General features: G+C 34.0%; 3 protein-coding genes and 1 pseudogene across 3 annotated transcripts; all 4 read left to right on the forward strand.

The window, feature by feature from the left end:
- Nucleotides 1-27,800, forward strand: LOC120131113 (annotated as a pseudogene).
- On the forward strand, nt 1,632-11,798 carry LOC120131114 (putative UDP-rhamnose:rhamnosyltransferase 1). The gene is made up of 2 exons (XM_039148195.1): nt 1,632-1,642; nt 10,115-11,798. Exon 2 carries the CDS (start codon nt 10,117-10,119, stop codon nt 11,527-11,529), a length of 1,413 nt encoding a protein of 470 aa, XP_039004126.1. The 5' UTR covers nt 1,632-1,642; nt 10,115-10,116; the 3' UTR covers nt 11,530-11,798.
- Nucleotides 3,904-5,476, forward strand: LOC120131115 (transcription factor MYB61-like). The gene is made up of 3 exons (XM_039148196.1): nt 3,904-4,379; nt 4,447-4,576; nt 4,651-5,476. Exons 1-3 carry the CDS (start codon nt 4,247-4,249, stop codon nt 5,267-5,269), a joined length of 882 nt encoding a protein of 293 aa, XP_039004127.1. The 5' UTR covers nt 3,904-4,246; the 3' UTR covers nt 5,270-5,476.
- LOC120131116 lies at nt 16,598-17,931 on the forward strand. The gene is made up of 2 exons (XM_039148197.1): nt 16,598-17,392; nt 17,829-17,931. The coding sequence occupies exons 1-2, from the start codon at nt 16,603-16,605 to the stop codon at nt 17,906-17,908; spliced, it is 870 nt and encodes a 289-aa protein (XP_039004128.1). The 5' UTR covers nt 16,598-16,602; the 3' UTR covers nt 17,909-17,931.
- Nucleotides 27,801-27,985: the final 185 nt, after the last annotated feature.

Consider the following 27,985-nt stretch of genomic DNA (forward strand, 5'->3'; position numbering starts at 1 on the left):
TAGGGTTTATGGTTTAAAGGTTATATGGTTATGATTTAGGGTTTATAATTTATGTTTTTAAGTTAGGGTAAGATATATAATAATATAATTAAACAATTTCAAAGACTAAATTGATACGAGAATATGATAAAGATGAAAATGATAAATTAAGTCAAATACAAAAGCAAAAATTATCCTTTTACCTTTTATAAATATTATTATAATTGGGTATAGATTTCTATGTAATTAATATATTAAATATTAAATTATATATTAAAAAGTTTATGAAAAAGGAAAAGGTCCATTGCCTTTGGGATGGAAGATAGAGATGGCAACCGGGTGGAGTTTTGGTTGGTTTGATCAACCCGATTTAATCTGAAAATATGTATTTTTTATTCGAATTTGATTTGATATGATCCGAAAAATATATATTTTTCATTCGACTATGATATAACCTGATTTTTTATAGAATAAATGCAATCCGACCCGACCCGACCTAATATAAATTAAAGATTTAATTAAAATAATAATAATTTTTAAGAGAATTACATTATTTTCTTTGGATCATATGTTTTTCCGTAATCTACATGAACCCGAACTTGACTTGATTTTACCCCTTCGAAAATCTGATCCGACCTAACATGAATCTGATTTTTTTATTTATATAAAAAAATTCGACCAAATGAAATTAGATAAGGTCGAAACCGACGATGGGGGTGAAATCACCATCCCCGATGGAAGATGAGGAAATTCTACGTTTCTCAACTTTCCCGAAAGAAAGAAAAATCTACCAACTTTTCTTACAAATCTGTCCTAAAGACCGATTTCCATTGGTCCGAGGGAGCTGTCTGTATCAACTGGTTAAAGAAGGTTGAAAAATTAAGCAATTTGCTAATTGTGTTATGGTCTGGATTCAAATAATATATGCCAGTGTGGATTAAAAAAAAATTAATCTCAATTGGTAGAGCACAAGACTCTTAATCTTGTGGTCGTGGGATCGAGTCTTACTGAGGGTAATTTATAACGGAGGTCTTCCACGGAAGCAGCTCTCAACTTGGCGTTGGGACCAACCTACTACCCTACCTCCTCTTACCCCTATTACATATGAAAATAGGGTCAACTAGCTAGTATAGTCTCAATATATTTTAAGAGTTAATCGTACCATATGTCCTCAATCTAAAGTTACTATTTTGTGGCGTTTGGAGTTTAAACGTCGCTATATGTTTAAATTTAGTGACGTTTACACCCAAAACGCCGCTGTAGAACTATTTTACTGTAGTGATTAACAATTAATTTCTTTACCATCGAGATTACTCGATTTGTGCCAATTAATAAATATTGTGCCAATTAATAAATATATAGAGGATCTTTTCCATCGTATTCTAACATAAACAATGAATTTGCTTAATCATAGTATTTGGTCCTGCTCCGTAATGTTAATTATTTTCGAAATAATAGATTTAATTCTGATATCTCAAAAGGAATCAAACAAAAAAAGAAAATGATTGAATATACAATAAATAAACAGGGTAAAGTATACAAATGGTCCCGATTATAGGGTATTATTTTATTAAATCCTTCGACTATGAAAAATTATAAAATGATCATCATACTATATAATGTTGTTTCGTTGAGTCTTTCGACAATTAAAAGTTATAAAATAGTCACTCAATTATTCATTATGTTCTAAAATCGTCATTTTCATTAAAAAATTGACGGTATTCTGAGCTAAGCGTTAATCTACTGACTGTATGATAAGATATGATCCCGGAATCTCAAACCACTATCATATATCAATTATCATATTAACAGCCAACTTAGATAACCACTAATCTTTTAACGAAAGCATGAGTTTGGAACATAATAATGTCAGGGGACCATTTTGCAAATTTTAATAGTCGAGAGACTTAACAAAGTAACATTCCATACTCGAATGATCATTTTGTAATTTTTATTAGTTGAAGAACATAATGAAAGAATATCATATAATTAAGAGATCATTTGTGTACTTTACCCTAATAAATAATAATTATGAAATCTGTCGGTGTAGTAATGGGAATTCCAAATCGGCATACCCTGCCGCCATGATCCCGCACACTGTCTATAACTATGATAGTATATATTTTATAAGAATATTAATGATTTAAATTTTATCTTTTTATAATGACTTAAAGGTCACTTTTATATTTATAGTGGATTCAATTTATTATTTTAATCTTTATCGTATTTTCGTATCAATTTAACTCTCAAAATTGTTTAATTGTATCGTTCTATATCCTGCCATTAACTTAAAACCCTTGATTATAAAGCCTAAGTTAGAATTAGGGTTTATGGTTCATAGATTATATGGTTATGATTTAGGGTTTATGTTTATGATTTATAATTTAGGGTTTTAAGTTGGGGGTATGATATAGAATGATAAAATTAAACAACTTCAAAGACTAAATATTAGGAGTAGGATGAAAGTGATAAATTGAGTATACTACAAGGGTAAAAGTTACTATTTTATCTTTTATAATATATTATTATAACTGGGTATAGATTTGTATGTAATTAGTATATTAAATATTAAATTATACATTAAAAGTTTATGAAAAAGGAAAATGTCCATTGCCTTTGGGATGGAAGATAGGGATGGCAATGGGTGGAGTTTAGGTTGGATTTTTTTTCAATTTGATCTGACTCGAAAATATGTACTCTCCATTCAAATTTAATTTGATCTGATTCGAAAAATATATATTTTTCACTCGACTTTCATATGACCTGATTTTTTAGAGTATAAATGCAACTTGACTTGATCCGATATAAATTAAGGATTTAATTAAAATAATAATATTTTTTAAAAGAGAATTATATATTATATTTAGATCAGATCAGATCAGGTCAGAATTCTTCTATCCTCCAACAAATCCAAACTTGATTCGATTTCAACATTCAAAATTCTGATCCGATCTAACTCGAATTTGATTTTTTTTTAGAAAAAAATTGATCAAATGAAATTAGATAAGGTCGAAACTTGTCGGATGGGGTGAAATCACCATCCCCAATTGAAGATGAGGAAATTCTACGTTTCTCAACTTTCCCGAAAAGAAAGAAAAAATCTATCAACTTTTCTGGCAAATCTGTCCTAAAGACCGATTTCCATTGGTCCAAGGAAGCTGTCTGTATCACCTGGTTAAAGAGGGTTGAAAAATTAAGCAATTTGCTAATTGTGTTATGGTCTGGATTCAAATAATAGATGCCATTGTGGATTAAAAAAATTAATCTCAGTCGGTAGAGCACAAGACTTTTAATCTTGTGGTCGTGGGATCGAGTCTTACTGAGGGTAATTTATAACGGAGGTCTTCCACGGAAGTTGCTCTCAATTTGGCGTTGGGGACAGCCTACTACCCTACCTAATTTGGCGTTGGGGTAATTTATAACGAGGATTTTCTGCATACAAAAATACTTAAACTCGAGACCTACTTAATCGGTATCAAACTACTTATCACTTCAAATAATCTGGTTGGTACAAAGCTTCATTTTTAGCATTACGTATAAACATACGTGTATATATGCATGCATGAAGAAGATAGCAAGTTTTGGTCTGTTTCTGGATTCTAGGTCATTGCCCTGTGAAGCAAGCATTTTTTTTACATAAATGGGAAAGCGTACGTGTTGGTGCAAGCTAAATCTATACCGTTGAATGGAATTGTTAATTTCCGAACATGAACAAATCATAATCGTTCTTTATAGGGTAATGATGGAACTTTTCAAAGTGATGATGATCTGGAAGAATTACCCGGAAAAGATCATGGAATAAAAGAATAAAGGACTTAACCCTTTTTCCCATTGGATCAAATTTTATTTACTTTAATTATGATATACTCCTTAATATTAAGCTCGCATACCAGGAAAAGGAGAATGTCCCACCATCCCTGCAGAAGCATCGTCTCTCAAAGACTTTTGATGAGACACTTGCAACTCGAGTTATTAACTCAGCTATGAGAAAAATAATGTTTCACACCGGGTGTGGAAGGGAAGTAGGTCGAGAGAGAGAAACTATGGACGCTTATTGAATGCGACTTTGCCTTCTTGAAACCCTCCCCTTATATAGTAATTCTAACTCCCTTTCTCAGCTGCCACTTCATTTTCCACCCTCACCATACCAAAAACCCTCTGTTTTCTTTTCTTTCAAGACATTGTTGATTCCTGACAATTTCACCTAGGAATCAGTGAAGTTTGTGTTGCTGCTTCTTTAACTCATTGTAATTTGGTCGGTCTCGAAATGGGGAGGCACTCGTGCTGTTACAAGCAGAAGCTGAGAAGGGGTCTTTGGTCCCCTGAAGAAGACGAAAAGCTCTTGGCGCATATTACCAAGTACGGCCATGGTTGCTGGAGTTCCATCCCTAAACAAGCTGGTATTTTTCTCAAGCAACTATATACATGTATTGATGAATCGCTGCTAAAATATGAATGATTTTGCAGGTCTGCAGAGGTGTGGAAAGAGTTGCAGATTGAGGTGGATTAATTACTTGAGGCCTGATTTAAAGAGGGGCACATTCTCTCAGGAAGAAGAAGATCTCATAATTGAGCTCCATGCAGTTCTGGGGAATCGGTATAATTATTATTGTTAGTGTTTTTTTATTGCAGAACTCTGTAAGAATTGTTTTTTGTTTTCGTCTTCTTCAGGTGGTCCCAAATAGCTGCACAATTGCCTGGGAGAACCGACAACGAAATCAAGAATCTATGGAATTCTTGCTTGAAGAAGAAGCTTAAGCAGAGGGGTATCGACCCTGTCACGCACAAGCCATTATCAGAGGTTGAAGATGGCGAAGACGGCAACAAGATTCATCCCGCATCGGATGAACAGAACCTTATTGGTTCCAACAGCAATACTCAGCCGTCTGATTCGGTGGGTCATTTTGAAATGCAGCCATCTAACTCGAACCCGACTCACTGGTTCACCCAAACCAGCAAAGCTTTCGGTACCAACACCGAGTTTTCTTCAAACTCGATGACGTCAACAACCCTTCTCCCACCATTGACAAGCACATTCCTCTCCGACAGTCCTTCAACGGCGGCAACCTACGAATCCTGCTACGGGAACAGCGGGTTCTCTTGGGGATTAATGGAAAACCAGGAAGAAGAACCCAAATTGAGTGAATATCTCAACAACCCTCTGTTAATGGCGGATGCTTTGCAGAATCAAACGCCACAATCTTTGTTCCACATGGAGATAAAATCAGAACCATGTTTCTTGAATTCATCGTCATCGTCGAGCACTGTGTGGGGTCATAGTCAGAACTAAGAGCATCCTTTACAAAATCCCGATATATGTGGTAAGGATATCCAGAGACTCACGGCTGCTTTTGAACATGTTTAGCTCTTGCATCTATCGGCCTGTTCTTTTTATTGTTCTTGTTCTTTGTGTCTTTTACTCTGCCTTGTTGCAATATGACCATATTTGTACACTGAAATGTTGGCACGAAATCAGTGATTCAGTAAGGATTTGTCATTATTCTTTAGAGTCTCCGATTCGAAAAATTATTGATTCATAGGTTTTTATAATATTATTTAAATATAATTTTTAATTATTTGACATTAGTCGTTATATGACATTATTATTTAAAGTATCGTATTCGAAAAATTATTGATTCATAGGTTTTTATATACTACATATTTAATATATAAACTATCAATTTTAGTCTATTTTAATATCTAATTTTTTAATTTTTTCAAAATCATAATTAACTGTTATTTTTTGTTTCATTTTAATATTCGCCGTTAAAAGTTTAACCTTTTTAGTACCTAAATTATTATTTTTGATTCATTTTAATACCTAAATTTTTAAAACAAATCAAAATTTTACGTTAAATTTTTAAAGAAATACTAAAATAAAACAAATAACTTTAGGTATAATTTTAAAAAAATTAAAAGTTTAGGTGTTAAAATGAGTTAAATTAATAATTTAAGTAATAAATACGTAATTTATTAAAAAAATAAGGGTCAATGCCACTTCATGCTTAGGTAAGAGAAAAACAGAAAGAAATAAATGAAATTGAGAGTTAACTGAACTTTCTGGTCCGTACACGCGGATGGGAAAGCGACAGGCAATGTAATAAGAGCCATAGAAGTGGTGCTGTCTTGTAACTCCTTTCCGACACCAACATTATCTTAAGAAACACTTTATAAAGCAAAGACACTTCCAATATTAATTTTATTTTTATTATTTATGAATTCAAACTAACTTAAATTTAATTATTTTTTATTTTAAGATTTTAATTTTTTTTTATAAAATTGGATCAAATCAAAGTTAATTAAATTCACCCATAACTCGTTGATCTAGTGAGATTTGACACTAGATTATTTGAGTAAGATTAGGGGGTTCAAATCTTAATGTTTGCGTACAGAACAAACTGAGTTGGAAAGGTCGTATTTGTCTCTATAGTATTCGATATAGATTAGTCGATCAATATATCTTTTACTAATGATTAATTAAAAAAGGTTAATTAAATTCAAATCATCCCTGCTTATACTATGCATCTCAATGATGAAGTTTAGTTTGATTCTTTGTTCACGATATCTGAATTGGATGGGTTTAGACTGGATCAAATTTAATTAGGTTAAATTTGTTAAAAAAAATCAGGTTCAAATCGAGTTCTTGTTTATAGTAAAAAAAATATACCTTATCCGACTCGAAAAGTAATATAAATTTATCTTAGAGATAATTTCAATAATAACATTGTATATATTATTATTTTTAATTATATCCATATTTTTATTAAATAAAAATAATATTTTTATAGATATATTTATTTCGGGTTAGGACGGGTCACGTTAAGGTTGTCTCAAAAAATGGGCCACATTCGGGTAGGGTAAAATCACCCCAAATTTCGGGTTGGAAATTCTAGACAAAAAATATATATCTTCAAATTCGATCAGATTTACCAAAAATCTAACCTAACCCGACTTATATTTATCCCTAATTAGAGAGGAAGGCTGAAGCTAAGATTTTGTTAAAAATGCCGTAATAGGTCTGAAATGATTTAGGGCCTGGAACTACGGCCTGATCTATACAGGCTTCGCTTCTAATTCTGTTCAACTTGCACGTCAGTCACTTTATTCAATGGTGGAATTTAAAAACTGGTATAAATGCGCTATTGTCTTCCTAATTATCATTTTGTATCGAGTTGCTCCATAAAAATATTATTTAAGATATTTTATTATTTGTTGTTATTTTATTTGTCTTAAATTGTTAACCCGTCAAAGACACGAGTATAAATTATATATTTAACCATTTAACTATTATTACTGTTCTATTTTGATCACCTTATCTATTTCATTTTTCAAATCATCACAAAATCGATTTTTTATTTCTTTTTATCACCCAATTCGATTTGATTTATATTTTAAAATTTATAATATAAGAATTTTTTATATCAAATATTTTTACCCAAGACATAAATTTAATTTATAATAGTAAATAATAATCTACTTTGATAATGTGATCATATATTTTTAGCCGCTGCATTGAAAGCTTCTCTATGTGGAATCTCGGGATTTGTTACTTTAATGTGTTTGTATCTCTTCTCTTTCAATATAAAATTTTGTTATATATGCGAGGTAATTACTCATGGGTGTGAGTGTTTTTAGAAATTTTTTATGTAGTTTATATTATTATTTATTATTATAAATTAAAAATATGTGTCGAGTAAAAAAATATGTGATATAAATGAATTTTCATATATTAAAATTTAAGAAATAAATCGAATCGAATTAGATGATTAAAACGAAACAAAAACTTAAGTTTAGAGATGATTTAAAAAAACTAGTTAAGGTGACCAAAATGAAACCTCATGAATAGTTGAATGATTGAATATGTAATTTATACTTGTATTTTTTTAACAGAGTTAACGGTTTGGGACAAAGGAGATAATGATTTAAAGTTCAAAGGATAAAACGTCTTAAAAAATACTTTACAAATAACTCGATACAAACGATATAATTTAAGGGACAATGTTACATTTAAACCTTAAAATATATACATATATATTCTCATTTAACTCGTGTAAGCATCACTGTCATTATCACAACCACGTCAGTGATCACGTTGTAAAATTAAAAATATTAATATATTAAACAATTCATTATAAATAAAATTAAGGGTAAATGAAGTGTTTAGTACCTAAACTTTCAATTTTTTTAATCATATATAATGTTTAGTTTTTGTTTCATTTTAGTGCTTCGTCATTAAAAACTTAAAGGACAGCCTCATCATCCGTCGCGTCTAAAGTTGTCAACCATCGCATCTGTCGACCGATGAAACCCAAACTTTTCAGCTTGCACCTTTTTGCTCCCTTCAACGTGATTTCGGACACTGTTTTACCTAAAAATACCTCAATCTCCCCAAATCAATTATGGTCTCTTTGACTTCTTTATCTTTCGATCTTCGTCATCAATCGTTCGATGAGCTTGAAACTGGACTATGTTGATCAACTCGTCATTCTCTCGTGATCCACTATTCGGATTGGCCGTCCGTCCACTAGAGCTATGCCCCGTCAGCCCGTTTATTAGGTTTTAATGATATGATCCTAAAATGAAACAAAAACTAAACGTTATGTATGTTTTGAAAAAATTAAAAGTTTATTAAAATTGATAGTTTAGAATATTAAATGCGTAATTTACCCTAAAATTAAAAGGAGCAAAAATCATGATGTGTTGGGTGCTTGATGAGGAGAGCACGTGGTAAAAATATGTGCCTCATTCGGGCCTAGGTCAGGTTGGACCACAGTTGGGCCGTAATGTTTGGTTTGGAAAATACGGCATTAAGGTCCTTGTCGTTTTCGGGACAGCTGGCTCTTGAAACGCGGTCACATGCATCGGCTTCACAGACACACGAAACCAACCGGTTAACCCGGTCGACTATTTTCTTGCAACGGTCTTTCACTTTGAATTTTGAATTGACACTATTTAGACCAATAATAAGGATAATGCTTTCTTTTTTGTTCTCCATCTCCCTCCCAATGTAGATTTTAATCGCTTCATTTCTATAAAGAAATGGTAAAATTAAATAAGTCCTTTAACGTAAACAAAATCAATTCGAATAAAACATGAAAACCAATTTAACCTATTTGCCACGTCATCTATCACAGTGGAATGTCACGTTAGTACCGTGAATTATCACATCAGCATAATGGGTCGTAACATCAGCACTTTAACTGGCCAAAGGGCCATATTGAGTTTGTTTTCTGAGTTGGGAGGCCACATTGATAAAAAAAAATATGATGAGGGTCACGTTGATTTTTTTTAAAGTTCAGGGACCTCACTGTCTTTTTGCCAAATTTGCATTATAATCACCAAATTTTTTTAAAACTTACATTTATAAATTATCACATAATATTTCTGTTAATTATTTAATAAAACTTAATGACAGAAGAGCTTAAACCGAACAGATCGATAAAATTAGAATCTATTTATCCTTAAATTTTAAATTAATGATAAAAATATGTCAAATCTGAAAATAAAAGGAACTATTTGCATAGTTTACCTAACTATTAAAGTTACGTTCATGTAAAAATAAATTTAGAATAAAACTATTCGAAGACATAATTTCTTTGAAGTTTAAAAAATAATAATTTTAAACAATATATAAAAATAAAAAAAATAGTTAAATTTTGAAAATAAAGATGATAGTTCTTTATTTTTTTGTATTATTTATGTAAATATATAACTTCAACAATAGTATTAACTTTATATGTATGTTAAGATATGATAAGAGAATTTATTTTTTTAAAATTATAATAAAAATGATTAGGTCTGGTTGGTATCGTTTTCGAGAGGATAAAGATTTTGTGGACAAGCAATGCCGTTGAAGGATAGAAAATATCAACAATTCTGTGCATTAATAAAATAAAATTCTATGATGCAGGATAATATATTATTAAAAAAATTTAAAACTATATTTATTTTAATTTCATGTTTATTTTTTATTTAAATCATTGTTTATGCAAAAAAAAATTAGTTGGAGAACTTATTTATTAAAATCAAGTGTACAATGTGGGTTGATCTAGAATAATAAGACGATCATTCCCCTTTTATATATTGGTGTTGGCATCTGGTTCCTGGTCAGAAACCTTGATTACCTTGGTTAGAGCTATGGCTACCAATCTGCATGTAGTGATGGTTCCATGGCTAGCTTTTGGCCATCTGATGCCATTCTTTCAACTCTCTCTACAGTTAGCAAAAGCTGGAATCAGGGTATCCTTCGTTTCAACCCCTGCCAACATCAGAAGACTCCCTCAAGTTCCATCAAATATAGCCTATCTTCTAGAATTAGTGGCCTTTCCATTGCCGAGCTTAGATAACGAGCAGCTCTTGCCCCAAGGCTGCGAGGCCACCGTGGATATACCTTCCGAGAATATCCAATACCTGAAGATTGCCTACGATTTGCTTCGACATCCAGTGAAGCAGTTCGTCATAGATCAAAAGCCGGATTGGATATTGGCTGATGTGATCCCTTACTGGGTGGTGGAAATAGCTAAGGAACACTATACCCCTCTGGTTCATTTCTCGGTTTTTTCAGCTGCTGCTTTAAGTTTCTTTGTAACTCCAACGCTGGTCACCGGTGCTGATGGCCAGAAGAAAACGAGGTCTTCGCCAGAAAGTTGGACATCAGCGCCTGAATGGTTTGATTTTCCTTCACCGTTGGCTTATCCTAGATTCTTGGCCACTTGCATTCATGAGGGCTATTATGGAGTGAATGCTACTGGTATATCCGACGATCAAAGGGTTGCTAAAGTTATTCAGGCATCTAAAGCTGTTGCTATTCGTACTTGCCCTGAATTTGAAGCTGAATACTTGAACCTATTCGAGAAGATAGTTGGCGGCGAGAAACACAAACCAGTGTTTCCTATTGGTTTACTATTACCAGAAAAGCCCAAAGGAAGAACAATCAATGATATCTTTGGGTGGCTCGATGTTCAAAGGGCTAACTCGGTTGTGTTCGTAGGGTTTGGGAGCGAGTGCAAACTGATTAAAGAACAAGTACAGGAGATAGCCTATGGGGTAGAGCTGTCGGGGTTGCCGTTTTTATGGGCACTAAGGAAACCGGATTGGGCTGTTAATGAACTCGATACGTTGCCTTGTGGTTTTAGAGAGCGTACGCAAGGGAGAGGTGTTGTCTGCTTTGGTTGGGCACCGCAGATGGAGATATTGGGACACCCTTCGATTGGGGGATCTTTATTTCACTCTGGTTGGGGTTCTGTCATCGAAACGCTCCAGTTCGGACACTCTCTCGTGGTGCTGCCTTTTGTGATAGACCAACCCTTGAATGCGAGGCTACTCGTAGACAAGGGTTTGGCTGTGGAAATCGAGAGAAGTGAGGATGGTTCGTTTGGCAGAGATGACATTGCCAAGGCTCTGAGGCTTGCAATGGTGTCGGGAGGAGGAGAGAAGCTAAGAAGCCGAGCAAGAGAAGCAGCTCAAGTTTTTGGGAACAGAGACTTGCAAGATACTTATTTCAACAGATTTGTGGAGTATCTCAAGGAAAATGGAGCTGCAAATCAATAGATGTATCATACAAGAAGGAAAAGATAAAATGATTGACACCTTTCTCTATGCTTGACATATTTTTCTATGTTGTTATTCTTTGAAGTATCGGGTTCGAGCGATAGAAATGTCAAGAATATAGATGTTATTGAACTCCTGCTTCAAGGAATACCAGTGTTTGAGGAGTTGCTTAAAGCTTTCATGAAATTTATGGTCACCAAACTGGATTGTCTGTTTGGTGATGGCCGAATGAGTCGATATTCATCTCAATAAATGTTTAATGCGAGCCCCACAATAGGTCATCTCCCCATCATTTTAGCCTACCGAGGCCGTGGACAGTTTTGGTACCATTTATGCATTAAATGGCACTAAAAAGTTGATGCCTACGGCGTCAGCAAGGCCTCACAATGAGTTCGGATTTTTTAAGTGGCTTGATGAGAACAAGCCCAGGTCCGTTGTAATTTTGTAGCGAGTATGAACTTGGGCCAAGTTCAATGACTATTATTTGAGTTAAAACGAAAGGATCTCATTGGAAAAGGGGTTGCCATTTGTCTCTAATACTCTGCCACTTCAGCTCCAACATATCTCTCCATTTTTTTCTCTTCTTTCCTCGCTCCGTCTAATATTCCTCTGAACAGAGATTTTTATGTGGAAAAGTCCATGTTTCCATGAGTTAGAGCTTGGAATCTAGGATTAGATCTCCAGTCATCAACACCCGGAAAATCCAAGGTCTTTTTTTATAAAAAAAACTTTCCATGACCATGAAAGACAATCCAAAGGTTGAAGATGACTTCCAATGGGATCAAAGCTTGAGAATCCATTTCACTGTTTCCTGGACTTTCCCCAAGTTTGTACTTTCTTCCCTCCTTTTGATTTCCATTCTCTGCATCTTCTACACAGACAGCTTCCCGAACGCTTCGAACAAAGAACCGAACATCATCCAAGCAGTTCATGTTAATGCCGGAGAGAAATCCATAGCCACTGCTTCGCCGCCCGTTTCATCTCCAAAACCGAACTCCTCGCAAAAAACAACCCTTCATCATATAGTTTTCGGCATTGCAGCTTCGGCTCGTGTTGAGAGAGCTTGAAGCTCTTATTTAAGCAGACTAAGTTGGAAGTAAACTGCTTTCTTCTTGTTATTTAAGCACACTATTTAGACCAATAATAAGGACAATACATTCTTTTTCGTTCTCCATCTCCCTCCCAATGTAGATTTTAATCACTTCATTTCTATAAAGAAATGGTAAAATTAAATAAGTGCTTGAACTTAAACAAAATCAATTTAGTCCTCGAATAAAACATAAAAACTAATTTAACTTATTTGTCATGTCATCTATCACAGTGGAATATCACGTTAGTATCGTGAACTACCACATCAACATAATGGGTCGTAACGTCAGCACTTTAACTGTCAACGATGAAAAATGTTGACCAAATGGCACATTGAATTTGTTTTATGAGTTGGGGGTCACGTTGATCCAAAAAAATATGATGAGTGTCACATTGATTTTTTAAAAGTGTAACGACCTCATTATCTTTTTGCCAAATTTGTATTATAATCACCAACTTTTTTAAAACTTACATTTAATAAAATGGCAGCCATCGCATAGATAAAATAACCTTATGACATTATTTCAATCAACGTTTACAATCACAATCATAAATAGCAATTGATAAAATAATTAACGACAAAAATAAGTAAAGAAGTAAAGAAAAAGAAGAGAAATAAAGATTATTCATCTCGACTTTTGCATATTTTCAATAAAAAAATATGGTCATCGATCAATTTCAATAGCGGGAAGGTTCTAATTTTTCATAAGGTTAATGTAGTTTAATTTTTATTTGACTAGACGGTTGATCATAAAATTTTAACCGTTTAGCTTCAACTAAGATTTGAGGAGATTGAAAGATTTTTAGACGAAGAATAAGAAAAATTCGATTATCATTTCAATGGAAGAAACCCTCAAACGATGAAAAAAATTACAGCAAAAGGAAAAGCGATCCAAGGTGAAATCAAATATTTATTGAATTTGAATGAATTTTAAAAATAAATAACTTAAAATCAAATATTTACATGTAATGGTGGGTTTATTAAGGATACAAAGTGATCACGCGACTACTCTAAAATTTAAATTTTCTTTATATAATTATATATTTCAATAGTTGCGTTCATCTTGAAATTTTTAAAATTTTAATCGTGTCTATTTTATATACAAATTTTATATAATTAATTAATTAATATATATATATATATATTTACTTTAAAAAATCCCTGCATCTCCATTATTTTTATAGGCGTGTTTTATTGTTTGTGGAACACCTTGAGTGGAAGCAAAGGTGAAATAATTGATTCTATTGAGGAATGTAGGTGGACTGATAATAATAATAATAATATAATAATAATAATAATAATAATAATAATAATAATAATAATAATAATAATAATAAGGGTAAACTATATAAATAGTCTCTGAATTTTTAAGGTATTTGTATTTTGTTCATTCAACTTTTAAAATTTACAATACGATCTTTAAATTTTTAATTCATTTTCAGGAAGATCCTTGTCATTAGGTGACGTAATTTTTGCTGACGTAACAGTTAACCATCCTTTAACCTTTTTTTTCTTTTTCTTTCTTGACATGGTAGTTACCCCTTCTTCTTTCTTCCTCTTCTTCAACTCCCTATTGACCCTTGTTCTTATTTTTTCTTCTTCTTCTTCTTTCCTAATCCAACTCATTCTTTCTCACTCTCTCTCTCTAAAACTTCTGAAAACATCTACCGGTCGCCTCCTGTTGTCTTGGTCTGTTGCTGAACCACTTGGCGGCTGCTGCTTCCTCCTGTTGTCTTGGTCTATTGCTGAACTACTTGGAGATTGCTGCTTCTTGGCCTTGGGTGGTGGCAGTTCGATACTACTGCCTTGATCTCCACGCTATCCTTAGCTTTTTAAGTTGCTTGAATTTATCCAGGGACTCCTTTGCATCATTAATATTGAAGTTCGTCGTGTTGACATTGATGCTTAGTTTTCTCAGTTTCTCTAACTTTGACAAGTCGGCTAGAGTGCAGGAGTTTTTGGTATACACAATCACAAAACCTTTAAGCACGTCAAGTTTCTTGAGTTCACTCAGCTTTCTGGGCACGTAAACAAGCAGATAGCACTCAGATAAATCCAAGTAAATCAGCTCCTTGAGTAACCCCATCTTGTCTGGTAATCTCTCCAGGTTGTGACATGCCCTAAGATATAATATCTTCAAGTTTTCAAGCTGCCCAACAGAGCCGACAATCGTTGCGATACCTGAAACACCTTGAAGGCTAAAAAGCCTTAGATTCTTCATCTTCTTTTACTCTTTTAAGCAGTCGATGTCTTCGACCTCGATATGGCGAGGCCGCCCCGCCGTGGTTTCCCATTTGCCCATGTAAAGAACTTTGAGGGTCGTCATCTTGGCAAACCACTCCTTAGGTAAACCTGAAAATTGCTTACTCAAATTGAACAACGTCTGCAATTTGTCAAATTGCCGACTAGCCTTCATCAAATGTTTCCTTGTTAGGAAAATTGATCATCATCTGTAGCTTTACTAGATCTACGGTTAGTTTTTCTTGCTCCTGCTGCTCTTTAGGGTTTTGTGATTCTTCATTAGCTTCATCATTGTCACTTCCTTTAAGATACTTGGAGAACCAGGGAGCAACGGCTCCTTCAGATCTCACCATACATGCCTTGTTGCAGGTTGAAAAATCCATGGATGGGTTTTCCCTCTTGGTCATTGTCAAAGAAACCTGCCTCCCTTGCAAAACTGATCAAGCACGAACGAACAATCGGGTCCATCTTGTAGCTTCTGGGCTCTAATATGTTTTTCTTCAAAACCGGCTGGATAAGTCCCTTCTCCACGTAAATCTTGAGAGTTTCATTTACAATGTCACTCTCATCCCTGTTTTCTTGCGGTGGGATTAAATTTTCCCAACCCAAGACAACAGAGCATCGAATGGGCAATGCTTAACTTGGTTCTAGAGAGAGAGAGAGAATGAGTAGGATTAGGAGAGGAGAAGAAGAAGAAGAAGAAGAAGAAGAAGAAGAAGAAGAAGAAGAAGAAGAAGAAGAAGGGTCAACGGGAGTTGAAAAGAAGATGAAAGAAAAAGGGATAACTGTCGCGTTAGCAATAAAAAGAAGGTTAACGGAATGTTAAATGCGCAAAAACTAACGGAGGTAACGGTAATAATATTGAAAACGAATTAAAAGTTTATTGACCGTATTGCAAGTTTCATAAGTTGGATAATAAAAATGCAAATATCCTAAAAATTTGGAGGCTATTTATATAATTTACGCTAATAATAATAACACTAGGTGACCGGGACCGTGCACCAAATTACATTCAATACTATCATGCAATTAATGCATATTTCATTTTCACCTCTTTCATTTATACATGGCTCACTGAGTTAGATCGGAACCTGAAAAACAAAAGGGGTAAATTACTTGCTTAGTATATAAGCTATCGATTTTGATCCTTTTAGTATTTACACTTTCAATTTTTTTAAAATCATACATAAAGTTTAGTTTTTGTTTCATTTTAGTGTATCTGTTCAAAATTTAACGTTAAGTTTTGAACACGAACCAAGTAGCCTCCGTGATAAAAGAATTGTTGTTGTTCTTTGAGGACCCAGGTTCGAGCATTGAGAATGTCAGGGTATGTGCGTTCAATATCAAGAGGTTGAGAGTTATCTTTGAACATATACTGGTTTGTACTTATCCGACTTAATAAAAAAAAGTTAAGTTTTGAAAAAAAATTGATAGTTTTAGCAGCAGCTAAGGAAGTTGTCCGAAGCTACGTGTTGTAGACCAAGTGGTGTGGGGACACTTTCTTCTTCGGCTGATTCTCTACGCCATTTGTCTCGGTGTTGCCGCGTGGAGATCTTAACATTTTCAATTATTAATTGTTTTTGCCAAATATAAATTATTCAAAAGAATAAAAAAAATAATGTTGTTGAGTGAGTAAATGAACCAAGATGGTGAGATTTTGCAAGTATAAATTGTGTGGCCGAAGCAGAGAGCTTTCATTTTATCTATTTATCTCATCATGAAATAAAACAACAACAATATTGATGAACAAAACCCTAAACGACACCAAAATGGCATCAGATGAAAGTATGACGGTTGTTTCATCTATGCAAGACGATGAGTACGATGATCTTGATGTTGGGTTTCATCCACATAACTGGTCCAGGCTTTCCATGTGTACTAGTTCCGTGTACACTAACGATGGTGATGATTATGATGATGATCGTATGGGGATGTCTATGTACATGTCGAGACTGTCGATCGAAAGCTTCGATGCGGATGTGGACGATGAGTTCTCCGGGAAGAAGTTTCTCGAGCTGTCGTCAGACTCCGACCAAGAGCCTAGCTGTAACTCGCTTCCCGCAACGCCGCCTCGTCGGAGGACCGGGACGTTGACGGTGGTCAAAGATTACGCCAGCGACAACGAAGCTCAGAAGGGGAGTATCGGGAGGCCGAGAGGGATGAGCAGCCGGAGCAAGAGTTCGAGGAAGAGGAGGGTTATAAGGGAGAGATGGGCGGAGGTGAGCGGCGGCGCTAAAAGCGAGAGCAAGAAGAAAGACGGGGACCTAACGGCGGGGTACAACAATTACAGTGGGAGTTTCAGTGGGGAAAGTGAAGGCGGTGGTGTCATGGTGATTACGCGAGCGAAAGGTGGGAACAGGTCGTTGTGTATGGACTTGGGGGAAGTGAAAGCGTGTCGGGATCTCGGGTTCGAGCTGGAACACGAGCGTATGTTCGAGATGCCCGGTCGTGTTTCGTTGTCGGCTTCCAACTTCGATAATACAAGTAGTGGTGGCAATTCCCCCATTGCTAACTGGCGTATCTCTAGCCCTGGTTAGTTAAAAACATTGCCTAAGCTTTGATTTTTTTTTTTTGGTAATCAGGGTACAAATATTATAAAGTATTTTTTTTATCACTCGATTATTAAAAATTATAAAATAATCATCTGACTATTCATTGTGTTTCAATCTTGTTATTTTTCACTATAATATTAATAGTATCTTGAGTTGAACGTTAACTTGCTAACTGTGATACGATAACATTTGAGATTGTAAGATTAAATTTTATCATATCATATTCACAATATATTAACGTTCAAATCAAAATACTATTAAGTTTTTAACGAAAAATGATAAATAAAACAACACTCTAGAATTGAAAGATCATAGTCAATGGACTTAATAAATCAATATCCTGTAATTGAGGATCATTTTATACTTTATTTTTTTTCCAGTTCATCTGAGGGGGGATTGTTTATTTACTTGTGTAGGTGATGACCCTAGAGATGTCAAGGCTCGGCTGAAAGTGTGGGCACAAGCAGTGGCACTTGCATCCACGGCCAAGCACTGAGCCTACTCTCAAATATCATCTATTTTGGTATTCTTCCTCGCTTATCATAAGACAATTCCGAATTACATTTCTTAGGATTAATTTTAGATTATTATTATCCCTTTTTTTCAATTATTTGTGTATAGCTTTGGGGTTGTAAATAAGAGGTTATAATATGGAAATAGATAGTGAGATCTGTTTTATTGTATATAATACCAACAAAATTAAAATAAATATAAAATTGTTAAATCAACTGATAATAAGTTCAATAACTTATGAATGTTGCAATTTCCATAAATATGGAAGCCATAGGGGCCTCTACGGTAAATAAGTTCTCACTCACTTGAGGACAAGGTCGTGACAAGTCTTGTCGCAGGGGTACGGGCAGTCGATGGCTTTAACGGCTGTTCGGTCGAAGAACCAATCTGTGACGGCCACCGCAACTGCCTGCAAGGATAACGTAATCGACCGCAAATCTGTGAGATTCGTACGATGGACGGTTAAGACATTGATCGGCAGTTGAATGGAGATGGGACATACCTTGTTTCCGACACATTAAAAGCTATAAAATGGTGACACGATTATTAATTATGTTATAAATTCGTTTTATTTTGTAAAATTTGAAATCAAGTTTTATCAAATTACAGTAAATAAGTTAACGTTCAACTTAGAATACCGTCAATTTTTAACGGAAAATTATGAGTTTGATACGTAATGAATAATTGAGTGATCATTTTATAGTTTTTAATAGTTAAAAGACTTAATAAAATAATATTCTATAATCAAGTGATAATTTTATAACTTTTAATAATCAATAAACTTAATAAAATAATATAATATAGTCAGAGGATTATTTACGTTTTTTACCCTTATGAAATATTACTATAATCATTGTGATCAATGCGCCGCTCGATCCGATCATTGTTTTCACCGGCGCAATCTAGAAAATATTCGCCGCACGACACAGCGGCCCAATCCTAGCCTCTTTATCTTTCTCGATCTGTTTGAGTAAGCTTGGCCCATAAGACTTTTCAAAAGTATCGAGAGGATAGTGAATAGAGTAAATTGAATCGAGAGGACCGTCCGTATAATAAATCTCTATAATATATAATTTGTATTAATCGATCAATAAATTTCTATCGATGATTAAGCTAAAAAAATACATGAGTGATAATACTGTTTGAATAATATTATTCAAACCATAATGATACAAGCACGAACTGAACGACCTCAGTGATAAATAAATTGTTGTTATTCCTTGAGATTCCGAGTCCAAGTACAAAAAATGTCAGAGGTGTGAGCGTTAAATATCAAATAATTGAGAGTTTTCTTTGAACAAATATTACCTTATATTTACTCCGTATTAATAAAAAAAAACATAAAGATATAATAAAAATGGTCTTCCATTTTTTATGGTTATAGCTATGGATGTGTGGGAAGCAAAATGGATGAGTTTAATATTTTTGTTATTCTGATCCCACATAAAAATCAATAGAATATCCATTTAATATCTAAATTATTAGTTTTGATAAGTTTTAATAACTAAACTTTCATTTTTTTAAATCATATTTAATGTTTAGTTTTTGTTTCATTTTAGTACCCGTCATTAAAAATTTAACGTGTTTAGTACCTAAACTATCATTTTTAGTCGCTTATCGTATTTTCACATCATTTTAACCTTCAAAGTTACTTAATTGCATCATTATGTACCATACCCCTAACTTAAAACATTATATTATAAACCCTAAATTGGGGTATATGATTAGGGTTTATGGTCTAGATGTTATAGGGATGTAATTTAGGGTTTAGAGTTTGTAATTTAGGATTTTAAGTTAGGGGTAGAGTATAGAATGATACAATCAAACAACTTCAATGACTAAATTGATGCAAAAAATTCAATAGGGTCGAAAGTCATAAATTGGATTTACTACAGGGGGTAAAAGTTACCCTTTTGTCAAAATGAAACAAAAACTAAACTTTCAGTATGATTTTGAAAAAATTGAAATTCAGGTACTAAATTTTTTTATATACATTGTAATAAATTTTTTTAAATATATAGATATATTATTATAATTATTCTTTTATATATATATATATATATATATATATATATTAATTTGACAATGATGTAATAATATATAGCGTAAGTTACATGTTAGTACTTAAACTATTAATTTTTGTTTAATTTTAATATCTCACCGTAAAAAACTTTAGTTTTTGTTTTATTTTAATACACCCTTCAAAATTTAACGTTAAGTTTTGAAAAGATTGAAAGTTTAGGTATTAAAACGGATCAAAACTGTTAGTTTATGGGGTATTAAAATGAAATGAAAACTAAACGTTAAATATTATTTTAAAAAATTAAAAAATTAAAGTACTAAAATAGACCAAAACTGATAATTTAGATACTAAATACATAATTTACCTTAATATATATTTATGTGTGTTTCTATAGTTTATTATGATGTTATTTTAATGTTAGTTTGAAAATTAATGATGTAGTGATTAGACATAATTAAATATAAATTAATTACTTTTAAAATATTATAAATTAAATGAATCTATCACGTATTTTAAAATAATACAAACTTCATATTGTTGTGTTCACTTTAAAAGTCTAACATACAACAGAAGATTAAGGTGTTCAGAAGGTTAATTCGATCACGACCGAATCAAAATACTATCAACTGAATTAATTGAACTTTTAACCATTAACCAAATCGAAATTTTAAAAAAATATCAATTGAATCAAACAAAGTTTAGTTATTTCGGTCGGTTAACTAAATTAATCAAGTTTTTTTTTAAATTTTTTAATTAGATTAATTTGATTATAATAGAGATATTTTTTTTATTTTGGTTAAAATTTAATTAGGTATTGATAATTTAGTGAATTTAGTGTGGTTAAAAAATAATTGGATCTTTAGTTCTACATGGATTTGAGCTTAAAATATGGATTTAATATATATAACATATTTAATATTTATTAATTTTGACTAATTCGATTAATTAATTGATTTCAAACCGAATTAGTTGTTAACCGAATATTTGAAAAATTTAACCGTTCCTCAATCAAATTAACCAAATTAATTTGATTCAACCAGTTAATTGGATTAAAACCAAATAATAAATACCCTACAAAAGATGGATATGTTATGTGGAATATGAAATGAGAATGACTTAAGGGTGCGTTTGGTTCACGGAATGTAAGATTACCTGGGAATAAAAGATTATTAGGGAATAAGATTACTGGGAATGTTGTATTTTGTGTTTGGTTGGTTTAGTAGGATTGTAAGATTACCGTGTTTGGTTAAAGGAATAAAAGATTATTGAAATGTATATTTAACCAAATTATCCTTATTATATATTTGTATAATATTACAAATTGTAAAATATTTATATATTTTCTTTAAAAAATTAAATTCATAATATTTATATAATTTTTTTACAAAATAAAAAATAAAAAAAGGTTTAATGAAAGGGTAAATTTTTTTTAATCCCTGAACTTCATATAAAATTTTAATTATATACTTTTTTCTGTAAATCTAAAATAATTTAAGGATAAATTTGTAATTTAACCTTCGTAGAATTTTTATTATTCAATGACAGAAGAAGTATATTTTTGAAAAAAATAATAATTTAAGGACATTTTAGTCCAAAACGCTGATAATGTTACAATACCTAAGGGAAGGGAGGTAATGACATTCCCGGTAATATATCCCAAAAAATCTACTATTGGTAATAAAACATTACCGGGAATGAGATTCCCGGCCAACCAAATATGTTGAACCAAACACCCCCTAAAGGTCATAAGTCTAAGGGGTAAGATTTGGTTGAATCTAATGAAGTGATTGTACAATTGGTATCATTTTCAAATTCATTGTCATAATCTAATTATGATTTATGATGGCACCATGAAGCTCAAGTTTAATTATCCTGCTGTTTTTGTAGGTACAATAATAAATATTAAAATTTAGGGTAAATTATACCGTTCTTTATTGAACTTTACTCTCTCTATCCTATTTTTCTTATCGTACTTTTAATTTTTCTATTTTTAATCACTGAACTTTACAGATTGAATTATTTTGCTCATTCTGTCGTTAGCTCTCTAACGGTGTGATGATATGGCACAAGCATAAAAAAGGCGTCGTTTTAAATCATCTTATTTGCAAATACGGTGACCGGTTGCCTCCGTCGGCCACCCCATAATTTTTCATTTCGACCACTGTCTATCGTCGTTAATGGTGGTTATTCGGTCTCAAAATTCATGGGTCGATTCTTCTCGACCCCTTAAGTCAAAATCAGGTGGTTCTTTCAATGGAAAAATGTCCCAAAATCCGTGAGTTTCGATTCAAATGTTTCGGCTTCCTCACTTTTAATCTCTAGTTCGTAGAGTTTTGAGCAAGTTTCAATAAAATGGAGGTCGAATTCAAGCTCAATGTGTCGAAGCGAAGCAACCCATTAAATTTGGGACCGAACGACCACCATCTATGGTGGTCGACAGTGGCATTCGACCAGCTTCTGTTTTTATTTTATAGTCGGGTGAGCAAAATATGAGAGAGAATAAAGTTCAGTGAGGAACAATGTAATTTACCCTTTATATTTTAATTATTTCATATTAAATAATAATTAAAAAAACACATCATCAAACAGTTAGAGAATTAACGACATAGTGAGCAAAATAATTCAATCCGTAAAATTCAATGAGTAAAACAAAAAAAAATTAAAAGTATGATGAATAAAGTATGAGAGAAAATAAAGTTTTAGTGAAGAACTGTGTAATTTACCCTTAAAAATTATATAATTTAGAATGTTCGGAGTCTACTGCCGGAAACTTACACATATATTATTGGACGATGGTAGGGAAACCAAACCAAATTAGACTTTTATGAGAATTTTATTTTATTTATTTTTAATAAAAATGTATACTTTAATTTATGACTCTCATATATTTTTTTATAAGGCATCTTTGACTTTTGGTTTTGCTTTCATACAACTCGTATAGTTTAGCTTAAAATTATTATTTTTTGAATTGATTATTTGATATTAAATCTATCGATCGACTAATCTAAATCGTATACTACAGAATCATTTATATGAAATTCAATTTTTTTTATAAAAATTAAGAAAAATATAAATATTAAGAAAAAGGAAAAAAAAACAGAAGAAAACAAGACAAGATAAACCAAATCCATGTTATAACAGTTCCAAGTTTTCAACTTTGTTATTAAAAGAAGATAAAATAATTTAAAGTATTTTCCTTTATTTTCTTGTTAGTTTTTTTTTTACGCTCGCAAACCATTTGAAAACCCCAAGAAAGAGGCCGTCCTTGATGAACTGAACTTTGATTCTTCATCATCATAATGACCAAATCCCATATTTTTTTTCCCATTTTGTTATCACTCATAAGGCTGATAAGTTGACTTCAGACGCCAAATTTCCCTTTCCCTTTCCTCCTTGTTTAGAAACGCTCATTTAGATATATTCTTATTTGTATGAACTAATGCTTGATCTCGGGCAGCTGTTATATAGCTGCATGATTCAGCCATGGGAAGGGTAGTTTCAATATGGGTACTTTGTCAGATTCCACAACCATAGAATATCTTTAAATTTTGGTGTTTTTGTTTTTATATGATGTGTTGTTCCATTTACTGCCCGCCCCTCTTTGCTTCTCCAGTAGATCTGTTTTGCCGGGTGTGTTCGGTCCGCTGGTTTATTCATGCTTCAGCTCCCACTCTTTGAGGTCAGATCGTCACATATTTCACTCTTTCTGGTTATTGCTCTTTTGCTCAGCTGGTAAAAATACTGTATTTTTAAATTATAATTATCTAGGAAAGACTTGGGTCTGCGTTAATTTTAGCTTGGAAGTTGCTAATTTTTATGATGCTAAGTTACCAGAATACTGATAGGCTGGAGAAGGGGTTATTGGGTTTTGGTTTGAGTTCTTTCGTGTTGCATTTGCTTATGCTGCAAAGTCGTACAAACCTCCTTGTCAAAGGTGTGGTCTTTAGAGGGTTCCTGAGATAGGAAGGAGAAATGGGCAATGGGTCTTCTCGCGTTGCCGGTTGCTTCGTGCCGTTTAATGGAAAAAGTGAGGTTGATTTAGATCTAGAGCCCTTGGATGAAGGTTTAGGCCATTCATTTTGCTATGTTAGGCCTTTGATATTCGACTCTCCTGCCATTACTCCATCAAACTCTGAGAGGTTTACTGTTGATTCGAGTACTCTTGATTCCGAGACTTTAAGTGGGTCATTTAGAAATGATACCATCGAGGAAACTTCGGGACTACAAAGAATGAATAAGAGTTTTCCAGAAACCACATTCCGGACCATCTCTGGTGCGTTTGTCAGTGCAAATGTTTCTACGGCTAGAACTGGTAATCAAAGTGCAATGTTTGCTATTGATGTCCAAGAGCCTGCTGCATCATTTGAGAGTACCTCATCATTTGCTGCAATCCCTTTGCAGCCAGTTCCTCGCAGTTCCGGTCCACTCAATGGTTTTATGTCTGGGCCCCTTGAGAGAGGTTTTACTTCAGGGCCTCTAGATAAGGTAGGTGGTTTCATGTCTGGACCGATTGAGAAGGGTGTGATGTCTGGACCCCTCGATGCTACTGATAAATCCAATTTCTCTGCTCCACTTGCCGCGGTCGTAGAAAACCTCGTTTCCAGCATTTGATGAGAAGTGTTACTGGGCCAATGAAACGGACCTTTTCGAAGCACTCAATGAGGTCTGGTTGGATGCAAAGGTTTTTCTTGCACCCAGTGACCCAAATGGCATGGCATGCCAAGGAGCCAAAGTTTCAATCAGAACCCTCTCGGAACTGTTTTGAAGGGGGGCCATCTGAAGGGGAGTATGGGAACAGTCGCAACTTGCAATGGGCTCATGGAAAGGCCGGTGAAGATAGGGTTCATGTTGTGCTTTCTGAAGAGCAAGGATGGCTGTTTATCGGGATATATGATGGTTTTAGTGGTCCAGATGCTCCAGATTTTCTGATGAGACATCTTTATGTAGCCATAGACAAAGAACTGGAAGGACTCCTTTGGGATTATGATGAATATGGAATTGATCCTTTAAAACCTGAAATATCAAAGAGTAGAGATCCTGATACTGGTTTAGAATGCAGCAAAGAAGATCAGGCAATTTCTTGTTCTGATCAAGAAACATCATTTAGTGTAGGAAAACCACTTAATGGAGAAAATAACAAGGGTCGATCTTCTAATATTGAAATAACTGAGGAAAATGATGATGTGAGGGACAGCAATGAAAGGTATGCATGTAGTTGTAGAAAGTCCAGTTTAGGGGTTGAATCCGAGTCTGTTCCACTTGCAAACTTATCTGGCAGAGGCAGGAAAAGCATGCGGCTATATGAACTACTTCAGATGGAACCATGGGACGGTCAAGGTTCTTTGTCATTCTCACAAATGGATAGACAAGGAAAGGGTTCTTGTGGTGGTTGTCATCGACTTTCAGATAATATGGAATGCATCACTTCATCAAATTGTAAAGATGATAGTTCTTACGTACGATGTGAAAATCCTACTACTTCAGGAGAACATACTGGTGTTGGGCGGGATTTTAATAATCAAAGTGCAACCACTGCTGCTTCCATTTCAGGTCAAAGAAAGTCTTTTCTTGGATCAAAGATAAGAAAGATATATCAGAAGCAGAAGTCATTACGGAAGAAACTTTTTCCTGGGAGTCATGATTGGCCCAGAGATGAGATTTGTGCGGATGAGAGAATAGTTGAATCTTCGGGACGTATTAGGAGGTGCAAGTCTGGAGTTGTGGATCATGATGCTGTGTTGAGAGCAATGGCTCGAGCTCTAGAAAGTACTGAAGAGGCTTATATGGAAATGGTGGAAAAGGCTCTTGGCATAAACCCAGAGCTTGCTTTGATGGGATCATGTGTTCTAGTGATGTTAATGAAGGATCAGGATGTATATGTCATGAACCTTGGGGACAGCCGGGTGATCTTGGCACAAGAGAGAGCAAATGACCGCCACCCTAATCCATCTGTTTTGAAGGATGATTTAAAGCATAGAAATAGATCAAGAGAGTCACTAGTGCGTATGGAGCTGGACAGAATATCCGAGGAGTCTCCTATGCATAACCAACATGGGCCGGTTAGCATGATAAATAAGAACAGAGACATCTCTATCTGCCGAATGAAGATGAAGGCGGTTCAGCTTTCCTCTGACCACTGCACAAGTGTTGAAGAGGTTTGCTACTGTTTTCTGACAAGCTCAAGATTGATGATTTATGATATTGAATTTATTACATTTTTGGACTTTGGATGATATTCATCATCATTATGTCCTTGTAAATTGCGAGAATCTTCTTTTCATCACAATCATGCAGGGAGAATATAGATGGATGTGGCATTTGAATATAGAATGATCAAAGCGTAACAATCTTTTTTATCCATTTGCATTATGTTGATAGATTGTTCACAATTGATAAAGCCAAATCTGCATTATATTATCGAATCACTTGAACACCTTTGTTTTTCTGTCACTTGTTTGATGGTTTGATTTTAACCTGATAGAGTCCATGTTAAGGAGCACTGCTGACTAGGCACTGTAAGTTGTTGAGCTGAAAAAATGGTGGACTTATCTTCCTTTAGTGGCCTTGGTTTGGTAGTATTGCCAAGTGGCGTACATCCATGGCTGTTGTCAATGTGGATAACTAGGATAAACAGTCAATTGATTATTTGCCCCAGATTACGGCTTCAAATATTAGATTATTTGTAATGTCCTGGAAACTATAAGCAAAGCTCATCATTTTTTATAGCTTTTAAACGATAAGTGAATTCAGATGTCATTTAGGGAATAATTACCTGTTCACGGCCGTCTATGGCAGGAAATCATAAGAATAAAGGCAGAGCATCCCGACGATGACAAAGCCATTTCAAATGATAGGGTGAAGGGGCAATTGAAAGTCACTAGAGCTTTCGGTGCTGGTTTCCTGAAGAAGGTTGGTTGAGCTAGAATCTGTAACTTCAACTTTTTCCCCCTCTCGTGCTATCTTTCATTTGAGATATTTCAAATAACTAGTAGAATCGGAAAAAATAATAGAAACTGTGATGCTTATGAGTGAATTAATTACAATCTGACAATTTCTTTATCGTTCTTTTGCTCCTTGCTCTCATCGTGTTGGTGGCCATATTTATGAAGGCCTGTCTGATTTATTTGGTGTTGAAATGATTTGGTTCTTTGTTCATTTCACTTATCGGGTGCAGCCAGCTTGTAATGAAGCTCTACTGGAGATGTTTCAAATTGATTATGTTGGAAATGCACCTTATCTTAGTTGCATCCCCTCTGTTGTTCACCATCGTCTTTCCTCAAGTGACCGATTCTTGGTACTATCATCTGATGGGCTTTACCAGTATTTCAGCAATGAAGAGGTGGTTGCCCATGTCACATGGTTCATGGAAAATGTTCCTGAAGGTGACCCTGCGCAATACCTCGTTGCAGAGCTTCTATTCCGTGCTGCCAACAAGAATGGTAGGATTATCGAATATGCTGTCCATCTACTACATCTTATGTAGTTAGGGTTCTATTCTTGTGAAACAAACTGCAAAAAATGCAAATTTGTTCATCCCGCTCCGAAACGGATTGATTTGTAATGCAATCTGTGAAAACTGTGACTCAATTCGAAGTGCTATTTTGCACATTTTTGTGATAGGATTTTGTTGATTTTTGCAGGAATGGATTTTCACGAATTGCTCGACGTACCTCACGGAGACCGGCGTAAATATCACGACGATGTTTCGGTTATGGTGGTTTCATTGGAGGGAAGAATTTGGAGGTATTCTGGATGATTTTTCTTCTTCTTTTGTTCCTTATTTTTGTCACAATTTCATATTGCTTCAACAGTATTAATATTTTTTCAAGGAAGGGGTAAAATCATTTATGCATTTCAGAAATGAATGAGAATCCTGGTCTCACCATTTCCCTCCTGCTTTAAAGGAAATCTCTCATTCCAATGCCTAGATACATACAGACATACATACATATAAGAAAATTATCTGATACACAGATCGAGTACACTTTAGTTTACACGAGTCTATCTATTTTGACGTCACGTGTCCTACTCAGGATT

This window comes from Hibiscus syriacus, unplaced genomic scaffold (assembly GCF_006381635.1).
Source record: "Hibiscus syriacus cultivar Baekdansim isolate YM2019G1 unplaced genomic scaffold, ASM638163v2 tig00110549_pilon, whole genome shotgun sequence".
NCBI lineage: Eukaryota > Viridiplantae > Streptophyta > Magnoliopsida > Malvales > Malvaceae > Hibiscus > Hibiscus syriacus.